This window comes from Oncorhynchus masou, chromosome 16, assembly GCF_036934945.1.
Source record: "Oncorhynchus masou masou isolate Uvic2021 chromosome 16, UVic_Omas_1.1, whole genome shotgun sequence".
Classification (NCBI taxonomy): Eukaryota; Metazoa; Chordata; class Actinopteri; order Salmoniformes; family Salmonidae; genus Oncorhynchus; species Oncorhynchus masou.
The window spans coordinates 45462328-45477410 of record NC_088227.1 but is presented as its reverse complement, the minus strand read 5'-3'; the positions used below and the strand labels follow the sequence as shown (position 1 = coordinate 45477410).

Here is a 15083-nt window from a genome sequence, read left to right as displayed (position 1 = left end):
ATGTCTGGGAGACCTGAGGAGAGGCTTGACATGTCTGGGGGACCTGAGGAGAGGTTTGACATGTCTGGGGGACCTGAGGAGAGGTTTGACATGTCTGGGGGACCTGAGGAGAGGTTTGACATGTCTGGGGACCTGAGGAGAGGTTTGACATGTCTGGGGGACCTGAGGAGAGGTTTGACATGTCTGGGAGACCTGAGGAGAGGCTTGACATGTCTGGGGGACCTGAGGAGAGGTTTGACATGTCTGGGGGACCTGAGGAGAGGTTTGACATGTCTGGGGACCTGAGGAGAGGTTTGACATGTCTGGGGGACCTGAGGAGAGGTTTGACATGTCTGGGGGACCTGAGGAGAGGTTTGACATGTCTGGGGGACCTGAGGAGAGGTTTGACATGTCTGGGGGACCTGAGGACAGGTTTGACATGTCTGGGGGACCTGAGGAGAGGTTTGACATGTCTGGAGGTCCTGGGGAGAGGTTTGACATGTCTGGGGGACCTGAGGAGAGGTTTGACATGTCTGGGGGACCTGGGGAGAGGTTTGACATGTCTGGGGGACCTGAGGAGAGGTTTGACATGTCTGGGGGACCTGAGGAGAGGTTTGACATGTCTGGAGGTCCTGGGGAGAGGTTTGACATGTCTGGGGGCCCTGAGGAGAGGTTTGACATGTCTGGGGGACCTGAGGAGAGGTTTGACATGTCTGGGGGCCCTGAGGAGAGGTTTGACATGTCTGGGGGACCTGAGGAGAGGTTTGACATGTCTGGGGGACCTGAGGAGAGGTTTGACATGTCTGGGGGACCTGAGGAGAGGTTTGACAAGTCTGGGGGACCTGACTGGGGGACCTGAGGAGAGGTTTGACATGTCTGGGGGACCTGAGGAGAGGTTTGACATGTCTGGGGGACCTGAGGAGAGGTTTGACATGTCTGGGGGATCTGAGGAGAGGTTTGACATGTCTGGGGGACCTGAGGAGAGGTTTGACATGTCTGGGGGACCTGAGGAGAGGTTTGACATGTCTGGGGGACCTGAGGAGAGGTTTGACATGTCTGGAGGTCCTGGGGAGAGGTTTGACATGTCTGGAGGTCCTGAGGAGAGGTTTGACATGTCTGGGGGACCTGAGGAGAGGTTTGACATGTCTGGGGGACCTGGGAACAGGTTTGATATGGCTTGGAAAAGGTTATTCTGGAACATTCCTCTTCATGTGTTAATTCATGTTAAAATTCCCCTCCCCAGATTCCTGGACTAAAGCCGTCTTACCGACACAGTAGGGGAAGGTTTAACAGGCCGTAAGCAAGCACGCACGCACGCACGCACACACACACACACACACTACCATAGAAACCACATAGTGATATTTCTGTGTATTTAATTTGTTAATCAGACTTCATAGTTTAGCATGGTATTGTTAAACAGAGCACATAAAGATAGTTTAGCATGGTATTGTTAAACAGAGCACATAAAGATAGTTTAGCATGGTATTGTTAAACAGAGCCTTCATAAAGTACTTTACACCCACAATGTGTTGACAAGTGGGATTAAAATGGATTAAATTGTTATTTTTCATCAACAGTCTACACAAAATATTCACACCCCTGAGTCAATACATGTTAGAATCACCTTTGGCAGTGATTACAGCCGTGAGTCTTTCTGGTACATTTCCATTTGCACAACAAAGTCTTTCTGGGTAAGTCTCTAAGAGTGATTACAGCTGTGAGTCTTTCTGTGTAAGTCTCTAAGAGTGATTACAGCTGTGAGTCTTTCTGGGTAAGTCTCTAAGAGCGATTACAGCTGTGAGTCTTTCTGGGTAAGTCTCTAAGAGTGATTACAGCTGTGAGTCTTTCTGGGTAAGTCTCTAAGAGTGATTACAGCTGTGAGTCTTTCTGGGTAAGTCTCTAAGAGCGATTACAGCTGTGAGTCTTTCTGGGTAAGTCTCTAAGAGCGATTACAGCTGTGAGTCTTTCTGGGTATGTCTCTAAGAGCGATTACAGCTGTGGGGCTTTCTGGGTATGTCTCTAAGAGCGATTACAGCTGTGGGGCTTTCTGGGTAAGCCTCTAAGAGCGATTACAGCTGTGAGTCTTTCTGGGTAAGTCTCTAAGAGCGATTACAGCCGTGAGTCTTTCTGGGTAAGTCTCTAAGAGCGATTACAGCTGTGACTCTTTCTGGGTAAGTCTCTAAGAGCTTTGCACACCTGGATTGTACAATATTTGCACATGATCATTTTTTGTGTAGTAGACCTTACAGTGAAATGCTGAATACAACAGGTGTAGTAGACCTTACAGTGAAATGCTGAATACAACAGGTGTAGTAGACCTTACAGTGAAATGCTGAATACAACAGGTGTAGTAGACCTTACAGTGAAATGCTGAATACAACAGGTGTAGTAGACCTTACAGTGAAATGCTGAATACAACAGGTGTAGTAGACCTTACAGTGAAATGCTGAATACAACAGGTGTAGTAGACCTTACAGTGAAATGCTGAATACAACAGGTGTAGTAGACCTCACAGTGAAATAACAATAGCAAGGATATATACAGGGGGTACTGGTACAAAGTCAATGTGGAGGCTATATACAGGGGGTGCCGGTACAGAGTCAATGTGGAGGCTATATACAGGGAGCACCGGTACAGAGTCAATGTGGAGGCTATATACAGGGAGCACCGGTACAGAGTCAATGTGGAGGCTATATACAGGGGGTACTGGTACAGAGTCAATGTGGAGGCTATATACAGGGAGCACCGGTACAGAGTCAATGTGGAGGCTATATACAGGGGGTACTGGTACAGAGTCAATGTGGAGGCTATATACAGGGGGTACCGGTACAGAGTCAATGTGGAGGCTATATACAGGGAGCACCGGTACAGAGTCAATGTGGAGGCTATATACAGGGGGTACCGGTACAGAGTCAATGTGGAGGCTATATACAGGGAGCACCGGTACAGAGTCAATGTGGAGGCTATATACAGGGAGCACCGGTACAGAGTCAGTGTGGAGGCTATATACAGGGGGTACCGGTACAGAGTCAATGTGGAGGCTATATACAGGGTGTTACGGTACAGAGTCAATGTGGAGGCTATATACAGGGGGTACTGGTACAGAGTCAATGTGGAGGCTATATACAGGGGGTACTGGTACAGAGTCAATGTGGAGGCTATATACAGGGGGTACTGGTACAGAGTCAATGTGGAGGCTATATACAGGGGGTACTGGTACAGAGTCAATGTGGAGGCTATATACAGGGGGTACCGGTACAGAGTCAATGTGGAGGCTATATACAGGGGGTACCGGTACAGAGTCAATGTGGAGGCTATATACAGGGGGTACTGGTACAGAGTCAATGTGGAGGCTATATACAGGGGGTGCCGGTACAGAGTCAATGTGGAGGCTATATACAGGGAGCACCGGTACAGAGTCAATGTGGAGGCTATATACAGGGAGCACCGGTACAGAGTCAATGTGGAGGCTATATACAGGGGGTACTGGTACAGAGTCAATGTGGAGGCTATATACAGGGAGCACCGGTACAGAGTCAATGTGGAGGCTATATACAGGGGGTACTGGTACAGAGTCAATGTGGAGGCTATATACAGGGGGTACCGGTACAGAGTCAATGTGGAGGCTATATACAGGGAGCACCGGTACAGAGTCAATGTGGAGGCTATATACAGGGGGTACCGGTACAGAGTCAATGTGGAGGCTATATACAGGGAGCACCGGTACAGAGTCAATGTGGAGGCTATATACAGGGAGCACCGGTACAGAGTCAGTGTGGAGGCTATATACAGGGGGTACCGGTACAGAGTCAATGTGGAGGCTATATACAGGGTGTTACGGTACAGAGTCAATGTGGAGGCTATATACAGGGGGTACTGGTACAGAGTCAATGTGGAGGCTATATACAGGGGGTACTGGTACAGAGTCAATGTGGAGGCTATATACAGGGGGTACTGGTACAGAGTCAATGTGGAGGCTATATACAGGGGGTACTGGTACAGAGTCAATGTGGAGGCTATATACAGGGGGTACCGGTACAGAGTCAATGTGGAGGCTATATACAGGGGGTACCGGTACAGAGTCAATGTGGAGGCTATATACAGGGGGTACTGGTACAGAGTCAATGTGGAGGCTATATACAGGGGGTACCGGTACAGAGTCAATGTGGAGGCTATATACAGGGGGTACCGGTACAGAGTCAATGTGGAGGCTATATACAGGGGGTACTGGTACAGAGTCAATGTGGAGGCTATATACAGGAGGTACCGGTACAGAGTCAATGTGGAGGCTATATACAGGGGGTACCGGTACAGAGTCAATGTGGAGGCTATATACAGGGTATTACGGTACAGAGTCAATGTGGAGGCTATATACAGGGGGTACCGGTACAGAGTCAATGTGGAGGCTATATACAGGGGGTACTGGTACAGAGTCAATGTGGAGGCTATATACAGGGAGCACCGGTACAGAGTCAGTGTGGAGGCTATATACAGGGGGTACTGGTACAGAGTCAATGTGGAGGCTATATACAGGGAGCACCGGTACAGAGTCAGTGTGGAGGCTATATACAGGGGGTACCGGTACAGAGTCAATGTGGAGACTATATACAGGTGGTACCACTACAGAGTCAATGTGGAGGCTATATACAGGGGGTACCGGTACAGAGTCAATGTGGAGGCTATATACAGGGGGTACCGGTACAGAGTCAATGTGGAGACTATATACAGGGGGTACCGGTACAGAGTCAATGTGGAGGCTATATACAGGGGGTACCGGTACAGAGTCAATGTGGAGGCTATATACAGGGTATTACGGTACAGAGTCAATGTGGAGGCTATATACAGGGGGTACCGGTACAGAGTCAATGTGGAGGCTATATACAGGGGGTACCGGTACAGCAGCTACGGGTGGGAGTGTGTGTGTGTGTGTGTGTGTGTGTGTGTGTGTGTGTGTGTGTGTGTGTGTGTGTGTGTGTGTGTGTGTGTGTGTGTGTGTGTGTGTGTGTGTGTGTGTGTGTGTGTGTGTGTGTGTGTGTGTGACTCAGTACCTGTGCTCTTAGGTGTGGCTGCCTTCAGGCGGATATTACTTCCCAGAGTTCCGAGGTGGGACGGGTCAGAGGTCATGCTCCGTGTCTCTGTGGCGACAGGGGCGGTGGGAGGGGACATCTCAGCTGGGGGATTCATCACCTACTGACTCTGGGGTCGGGGGAAGGTTGGAAAGAGGAGAGGAGGATGAACATATAACATCTCATCATCATCGTCATCAATAGACAGATGTGGTTCTACAGCGTGACGTCCATCTCCCAACTCATAATGCCGCCCTCCTCAAGAGTTCCAACCATCAAGAGTTCCAACTCAAGAGTTCCAACCATCAAGAGTTCCAACCATCAAGAGTTCCAACTCAAGAGTTCCAACCATCAAGAGTTCCAACCATCAAGAGTTCCAACCATCAAGAGTTCCAATTCAAGAGTTCCAACCATCAAGAGTTCCAACCATCAAGAGTTCCAACCATCAAGAGTTCTAACCATCAAGAGTTACAACCATCAAGAGTTCCAATTCAAGAGTTCCAACCATCAAGAGTTCTAACCATCAAGAGTTCCAACTCAGGAGTTCCAACCATCAAGAGTTCTAACCATCAAGAGTTCTAACCATCAAGAGTTCTAACCATCAAGAGTTCCAACTCAGGAGTTCCAACCATCAAGAGTTCTAACCATCAAGAGTTCCAACTCAGGAGTTCCAACCATCAAGAGTTCTAACCATCAAGAGTTCCAACTCAGGAGTTCCAACCATCAAGAGTTCTAACCATCAAGAGTTACAACCATCAAGAGTTCCAATTCAAGAGTTCCAACCATCAAGAGTTCCAACCATCAAGAGTTCCAACCATCAAGAGTTCCAACCATCAAGAGTTCCAACCATCAAGAGTTCCAACTCAGGAGTTCCAACCATCAAGAGTTCCAACCATCAAGAGTTCCAACCATCAAGAGTTCCAATTCAAGAGTTCCAACCATCAAGAGTTCCAACCATCAAGAGTTCCAACTCAGGAGTTCCAACCATCAAGAGTTCCAACTCAGGAGTTCCAACTCAGGAGTTCCAACCATCAAGAGTTCCAACTCAGGAGTTCCAACTCAGGAGTTCCAACCATCAAGAGTTCCAACTCAGGAGTTCCAACTCAGGAGTTCCAACTCAGGAGTTCCAACCCTTGCGCCACTGAAAAAGGCCTTAATTTACACAAGGGGTGTCACTTCAGGCTGAGTATTGAGTTTCAGAAATCTGCATCTGCTACACAGGCACAACAATTTATTTTATTTTTATTTTGCTATCAATCGTATATTTACAGAACTACAGCCTTCAGGCTGAAGAAGACGATTACGGGCATTAACTATAAACAGAGCCTTCAAGAAAGTATTCAGCCCCCCCTGGACTTATTCCACATTCTGTTGTGTTACAGCCTGAATTCAAAAGGGATTCTACACACAATTCCGATAACGACATCACAAATCCCCATAATGACATCACAATACCCCATAATGACATCACAATTCCCCATAATGACAAAGTGAAAACAGGTTCTTAGAATTATTGAAAATTAAATACAGAAATAACTCATTTACATAAGTAAATGACGTGACATAACCTCGAAGCATTTCACAAGCATTTCACAAGCATTCCGCAAGCATTTCACAAGCATTTCACAAGCATTCCGCAAGCATTCCGCAAGCATTCCGCAAGCATTCCGCAAGCATTTCACAAGCATTTCACAAGCATTTCACAAGCATTCCGCAAGCATTCCACAAGCATTTCACAAGCATTTCGCAAGCATTCCGCAAGCATTCCACAAGCATTTCACAAGCATTCCGCAAGCATTTCACAAGCATTTCACATGTATTTCGCAAGCATTTCACAAGTATTTCACAAGCATTTCGCAAGTATTTCACAAGCATTTCATAAGCATTTCGCAAGCATTTCACAAGCATTTCGCTACACTCGCATTAACATCTGCTAACCATGTGTATGTGACAAATACATTTTGATTTGATTTAAAAACAAGACATGGTATCAAGAACAAGATCAGATGAGCTGAAATGAGCCACACGATTCACAACATGGCAGTTTGTTGTCAATGCTGCTAGTTATCGGGCCATCCAGAACTAAAGTAGTGCACTATATAGGGAATAGGGCTCTGGTCTAAAGTAGTGCACTATATAGGGAATAGGGCTCTGGTCTAAAGTAGTGCACTATATAGGGAATAGGGCTCTGGTCTAAAGTAGTGTACTATATAGGGAATAGGGCTCTGGTCTAAAGTAGTATACTATATAGGGAATAGCGTTCTGGTCTAAAGTAGTGTACTATATAGGGAATAGGGCTCTGGTCTAAAGTAGTGTACTATATAGGGAATAGGGCTCTGGTCTAAAGTAGTGCACTATATAGGGAATAGGGCTCTGGTCTAAAGTAGTGCACTATATAGGGAATAGGGCTCTGGTCTAAAGTAGTGTACTATATAGGGAATAGGGCTCTGGTCTAAAGTAGTGTACTATATAGGGAATAGCGTTCTGGTCTAAAGTAGTGTACTATATAGGGAATAGGGCTCTGGTCTAAAGTAGTGTACTATATAGGGAATAGCGTTCTGGTCTAAAGTAGTGTACTATATAGGGAATAGCGTTCTGGTCTAAAGTAGTGTACTATATAGGGAATAGGGCTCTGGTCTAAAGTAGTGTACTATATAGGGAATAGCGTTCTGGTCTAAAGTAGTGTACTCTATAGGGAATAGGGCTCTGGTCTAAAGTAGTGTACTATATAGGGAATAGGGCTCTGGTCTAAAGTAGTGTTTTATATAGGGAATAGGGCTCTGGTCTAAAGTAGTGTACTATATAGGGAATAGGGCTCTGGTCTAAAGTAGTGTACTATATAGGGAATAGGGCTCTGGTCTAAAGTAGTGCACTATATAGGGAATAGGGCTCTGGTCTAAAGTAGTGTACTATATAGGGAATAGGGCTCTGGTCTAAAGTAGTGTACTATATAGGGAATAGGGCTCTGGTCTAAAGTAGTGTACTATATAGGGAATAGGGCTCTGGTCTAAAGTAGTGTACTATATAGGGAATAGGGCTCTGGTCTAAAGTAGTGTTCTATATAGGGAATAGGGCTCTGGTCTAAAGTAGTGCACTATATAGGGAATAGGGCTCTGGTCTAAAGTAGTGTAATGGCTCTGGTCTAAAGTAGTGCACTATATAGGGAATAGGGCTCTGGTCTAAAGTAGTGTACTATATAGGGAATAGGGCTCTGGTCTAAAGTAGTGTACTATATAGGGAATAGGGCTCTGGTCTAAAGTAGTGCACTATATAGGGAATAGGGCTCTGGTCTAAAGTAGTGTACTATATAGGGAATAGGGCTCTGGTCTAAAGTAGTGCACTATATAGGGAATAGGGCTCTGGTCTAAAGTAGTGCACTATATAGGGAATAGGGCTCTGGTCTAAAGTAGTGTACTATATAGGGAATAGGGCTCTGGTCTAAAGTAGTGTACTATATAGGGAATAGGGCTCTGGTCTAAAGTAGTGCACTATATAGGGAATAGGGCTCTGGTCTAAAGTAGTGCACTATATAGGGAATAGGGCTCTGGTCTAAAGTAGTGTACTATATAGGGAATAGGGCTCTGGTCTAAAGAGGTGTACTATATAGGGAATAGGGCTCTGGTCTAAAGTAGTGCACTATATAGGGAATAGGGCTCTGGTCTAAAGTAGTGTACTATATAGGGAATAGGGCTCTGGTCTAAAGTTGTGCACTATATAGGGAATAGGACTCTGGTCTAAAGAGGTGTACTATATAGGGAATAGGGCTCTGGTCTAAAGTAGTGTACTATATAGGGAATAGGGCTCTGGTCTAAAGTAGTGTACTATATAGGGAATAGGGCTCTGGTCTAAAGTAGTGTACTATATAGGGAATAGGGCTCTGGTCTAAAGTAGTGCACTATATAGGGAATAGGGCTCTGGTCTAAAGAGGTGTACTATATAGGGAATAGGGCTCTGGTCTAAAGTAGTGTACTATATAGGGAATAGGGCTCTGGTCGAAAGTAGTGCACTATATAGGGAATAGAGCTCTGGTCTAAAGTAGTGCACTATATAGGGAATAGGGCTCTGGTCTAAAGTAGTTCACAATATAGGGAATAGGGCTCTGGTCTAAAGTAGTGCACTATATAGGGAATAGGGCTCTGGTCTAAAGTAGTTCACAATATAGGGAATTGGGTTCTGGTCTAAAGAGGTGTACTATATAGGGAATAGGGCTCTGGTCTAAAGTAGTGCACTATATAGGGAATAGGGCTCTGGTCTAAAGTAGTGTACTATATAGGGAATAGGGCTCTGGTCTAAAGTAGTGCACTATATAGGGAATAGGGCTCTGGTCTAAAGAGGTGTACTATATAGGGAATAGGGCTCTGGTCTAAAGTAGTGTACTATATAGGGAATAGGGCTCTGGTCGAAAGTAGTGCACTATATAGGGAATAGAGCTCTGGTCTAAAGTAGTGCACTATATAGGGAATAGGGCTCTGGTCTAAAGTAGTTCACAATATAGGGAATAGGGCTCTGGTCTAAAGTAGTGCACTATATAGGGAATAGGGCTCTGGTCTAAAGTAGTTCACAATATAGGGAATTGGGCTCTGGTCTAAAGTACTGCACTATATAGGGAATAGGGCTCTGGTCTAAAGTAGTGTAATGTCTCTGGTCTAAAGTAGTGCACTATATAGGGAATAGGTTACAGGATGGTTACTATAGGTTACAGGGATGTTACTATAGGTTACAGGATGGTTACAGGGATGTTACTATAGGTTACAGGGATGTTACTATAGGTTACAGGGATGTTACTATAGGTTACAGGGATGTTACTATAGGTTACAGGGATGTTACTAATGATTACATGATGTTATTATAGGTTACAGGGTGGTTATTAATGATTACATGATGTTATTATAGGTTACAGGGTTGTTATTAATGGTTACATGATGGTATTATAGATTACAGGGATGTTATTAATGGTTACATGATGTTATTACAGGTTATAGGATGGTTATTTGGGACTAGAGACGGCCTTGATCGCACTTCATTTTCTCCCATCTAAATCTCATTTTTTGCATTTTGTCTGTATACTGCATTTCAGCTGTTAACCGCAAATGTGTACAACATCGATTAAAACTGACAGAAAATGTGTCTAGCGGGTTATAGACGGACCAGTAATGGGGTGATTATATTTACAGTATACGCTGGCAGTAGCCAGTAGCAGACCTCTCCACAGAATAAACCTGAAGGGTTGTAGCTCTTATTGTAGCTTTTCCCACAGTTAAAGTTCCACAATAAGAACCACGACAGGTCATAGTTGTGTCTTTAGAATTGTGATCTGCGGGGGTCAGTGAGTGGGCTGATTGCCCATTTCATGGACCCAAGATCCATAGGGAAGGTTGTACATTGCGATATGAATGTAAGGAATAGGCACAATAGACTGAGTTGTGAGGTGATTTCCCACTGTTAAAGGCCCAGTGTGATTTCAACAATTTTTTAAATGTTTGTGTCAAATTAACTAATTATTGTATTTTGTTGCATTTATATAATACCATTCCAATATAGTTTAGTATTATCAAATACAATTGTGGCATGATTACACCATTTTATCCGTTCGCATCAGTTCCACAGAGGGACTTTTTTTTTTTAAGGCGAAACGCTGATTCCACTATTGTTGCTCACGCTGTTGTTGTTCACAACACACTGGTCTCGACACCAGTCTACTTTACCTCTTACTGCTCTGTCTGGGCAACATACTCAAGATCTCCTTCAAAAGAAACTATCCGGGCCAGTGCCTAACTTCGGCTGCGGTTGTTGACAAGACGTTCCACATATCTTTTGAAGAGGATAGACGAGAGTAAACGAGTACAGTCCCGTTCCAAAACATTAGGCTTCCCTGGACTACACGTCTCGACTCGGGATGACATCAAACCTCATTTTATTCGTCACATGCTTGGTAAACAACAGGTGTAGACTAACAGTGAAATGCTTACTGACGGGCTCTTCCCAGAAACGCAGAGAGAAAGAAAATAAGAGAAATAATAGGTAATAACACGTAATCATACAATAAGTACTGAGTAATTATAACGTAGATATATACACGTGGTCCTAGTACCGAGTCGATGTGCACGGGGTATGAACTAATTGAGATATTGATTCAAATCTGAATCTGATGATTGATTGACTCGCAGTATTAATCACTTACCGGATCAACATAGGGCGCCCTGAATGCTATCTAAACCCGTCCATTTGTAGCAGTAATTCTCCTCATTTTTAAATAATAGTAAATGAGTAGTATTTTTTAAAACAACTCAGCTCGTCCTCCAGTTGGTACAGTACACGTTACTTGTTTTTGACCAGAGGTGCTCGGGCAAGATCCGCCTCCATGTTTATAACACACCAATAGAAAAACTGCAGGCTTGCCCTTGGATTTCCGTACGAGCCCAAATAACGTCCCACCCGGCAAAAAAAACGTGTTGAATCAACGTTTTTGCCACGTCATAATAACACGAATCTACGTGATGACGACTATGTATTGGATTGGCAAAAAAATATCGAGGTAAACGAATTGTCTTATTTTTTTTTACCCCATTTAAAAAATATATATAAATCCAATTACATGGTTCCGTGTTTTGTTGATTTGCACGTTTAATTCACGTTAGTTGACAACTCAACCAAATATAAAAACTAAACTAGAAGTTTTTAATGATGTCTATGCACGGTGCGGTAAAACTGTGTCCAAACCAAGTCAACTGGTTGAACTTCTTATTGTGTAATTATCAACCCACCTTCCTGTATGCCAGTCCACAAAATCACAGATGTGTAGAAAACATCACGTGATCAGAGGTCTCTATAGAAGAGCTTGTTGGTGTGTGGAAATCAGTCACATCAAGTACAGGACATTGCTTGTCTATAGTTGTATGACATAATAACAGCAGATAAGAGTTCATGCACTTTTGCAAATGTAATATTTTCGTTATAAAATCAAAAGCCTAATAACAAAGACTATGTTTACTCTGCCGCCCCCCCCCCAATGAACGTTTATCACTGCACACTTGTTAATATGTATATATTAATATGATCTATTATTGTTTTATTTCACTTTGTCCAGCGTTGTTGCAGCTCAGCTCTCAAGAAATGTCACTGTACCCTGTAATTACATCTGTAACCTTGTACATGTGACTATTAAAACTCTGTAATCTAATCTGAAGATATGCGCACACAAAAAATAATGTATTCTCCAATAGAAATCCCCGATCACATACACGAAGTCATGGACCGGTGTGAAGCTGGCTCCAATAAGGATTAGAACACAATAGTGGAATTTGCGGTTCGCCTTCAAAATAAAGGTCCCCAACTGAACGTGATTCACAACGGATGCCCGGGAGTTGGCTGATAACCCCATTTCATGGGTTCCACATCCATAGGTTAAGCTGTTACAGTGTAATGTACACAATCGACTGACTGGTGAGGTGATTTCTCAAAGTCCTGCAATAAGAGCTAAGATGATAATATTTGTGGAAACTTAGCAAATCAAAATTTGTCACATGCGCCGAATGCAACAGGTGTAGTAGACCTCACAGTGTAATGCTGAATACAACAGGTGTAGTAGACCTCACAGTGAAATGCTGAATACAACAGGTGTAGTAGACCTTACAGTGAAATGCTGAACACAACAGGTGTAGTAGACCTCACAGTGAAATGCTGAATACAACAGGTGTAGTAGACCTTACAGTGAAATGCTGAATACAACAGGTGTAGTAGACCTTACAGTGAAATGCTGAATACAACAGGTGTAGTAGACCTTACAGTGAAATGCTGAATACAACAGGTGTAGTAGACCTCACAGTGAAATGCTGAATACAGCAGGTGTAGTAGACCTCACAGTGAAATGCTGAATACAACAGGTGTAGTAGACCTCAGAGTGAAATGCTGAATACAACAGGTGTAGTAGACCTGACAGTGAAATGCTGAATACAACAGGTGTAGTAGACCTTACACTGTACTGCTGAATACAACATGTGTAGTAGACCTCACAGTGAAATGCTGAATACAACAGGTGTAGTAGACCTCACAGTGAAATGCTGAATACAACAGGTGTAGTCGACCTCACAGTGAAATGCTGAATACAGCAGGTGTAGTAGACCTTACAGTGAAATGCTAACAGGCTCTAACCAATAGTGTGGAAAAAAGGTGTGTGTGTGTGTGTGTGTAGGTAAGTAAAGAAATAAAACAACAGTAAAAAGACATTTGAAAATAACAGTAGCGAGGCTATATACAGTAGAGGCTATATACCGTAGAGACTATATACAGTAGAGAGACTATATACAGTAGAGAGGCTATATACAGTAGAGAGGTTATATACAGTAGAGAGGCTATATATAGTAGAGAGGCTATATACAGTAGAGAGACTATATACAGTAGAGAGGCTATATACAGTAGAGAGGCTATATACAGCAGAGAGGCTATATACAGCAGAGAGGCTATATACAGTAGAGAGGTTATATACAGCAGAGAGGCTATATACAGCAGAGAGGCTATATACAGTAGCGAGGCTATATACAGTAGAGGGGCTATATACAGTAGAGGGGCTATATACAGCAGAGAGGCTATATACAGCAGAGAGGCTATATACAGCAGAGAGGCTATATACAGTAGAGAGGCTATATACAGTAGGGAGGCTATATACAGTAGAGAGGCTATATACAGCAGAGAGGCTATATACAGCAGAGAGGCTATATACAGCAGAGAGGCTATATACAGTAGAGAGGCTGTATACAGTAGAGAGGTTATATACAGTAGAGAGGCTATATACAGTAGCGAGGCTATAAAAGTAGTGAGGCTACATACAGGCACCGGTTAGTCAGGCTGATTGAGGTAGTATGTACATGTAGATATGGTTAAAGTGACTATGCATATATGATGAACAGAGAGTAGCAGCAGCGTAAAAGAGTGGTTGAGAGGGGGGGGGCAGTTGACCGCAAAATGTAATTGAAAAGACGACGTCCAGGCTACGTTCGTTTTAAATTGAAGGTAAAAAAAAAAAAAATTCAGGTCGTTGATTTGTTTATTTGAAAACAATGTAATTTCAGCTCACTTGCAAACACATGGACACAGTATCAAACTGGTCTATGAACAATTTGATTTTAAATCATCTCCAGTATTCATACACACTATTTATTTACAACATCCAAGTGCAAATGGTATTTTTTCCCCAACTACTGAAGAAGCTTGACCTCAAACATCCAGCATGACAAAATATATATATATTTTATTTTTATTCCATGCCTCTGTAATGGTTTTCTTGTGGGGAAAGAGAGGCGGACCAAAATGCAGCGTGGTTAGTTTTGTACATCTTTAATAAAGATGAAAGCACAACAATCTACAAAACAAGAAAAAAACAAAAACAGTCCTATCTGGTGCCACAAACACACAGTGAAACCCAGGCTACCTAAGTATGATTCTCAATCAGAGACAACTAATGACACCTGCCTCTGATTGAGAACCATACTCGGCCGAAACATAGAAATACCCAAAATATAGAACAAACAAACATAGACTGCCCACCCCAACTCATGTCCTGACCATACTAAATAGTGACAAAACAAAGGACAGACTCACCCTGAAGTGAATTTACATTTGGTTTTGTTATTTCATATAACATTAAGAAATCATAATTTTTTATGCAACTAACTGAGAATGTATTTGTACAGTTGTATTTTTTAAAAATAACAAAACAATGGAGTAAAAACAAGCTTATATTTTGGGTCATCAAGCGGCTGCCATTTCTTCAACAGACAGTAAAGTCACAGCAACTAACTTATACACACACAAGTGTCAAGGAATGAACAAGACAATGTACATATAAATAGTGACGGGCGAACGGATTGTCCTCTCCCTGTCCTGAGTACTAATAGTGTCCTCTCCCTGTCCTGAGTACTTATAGTGTCCTCTCCCTGTCCTGAGTACAAATAGTGTCCTCTCCCTGTCCTGAGTACTAATAGTGTCCTCTCCCTGTCCTGAGTACTAATAGTGTCCTCTCCCTGTCCTGAGTACAAA

At 43.4% G+C, this 15083-nt stretch overlaps 1 protein-coding gene across 3 annotated transcripts in view; it reads right to left on the bottom strand.

The window, feature by feature from the left end:
- Window positions 1–11481, bottom strand: part of slc2a12 (solute carrier family 2 member 12) — a 31074-nt gene extending 19593 nt beyond the window's left edge. For 2 of the 3 annotated variants that reach the window (XM_064991771.1, XM_064991770.1), the window contains exons 1-2: window positions 11230–11481; window positions 5031–5178 (exon numbers count right to left, since the gene is read on the bottom strand). In XM_064991771.1, coding sequence (XP_064847843.1) covers window positions 5031–5166 — 136 coding nt within the window. In that variant the 5' untranslated portion in view covers window positions 5167–5178; window positions 11230–11481. The remainder of the gene's footprint in view (window positions 1–5030; window positions 5179–11229) is intronic. The other variant, XM_064991768.1, reaches the window with a different exon arrangement.
- Window positions 11482–15083: the final 3602 nt, after the last annotated feature.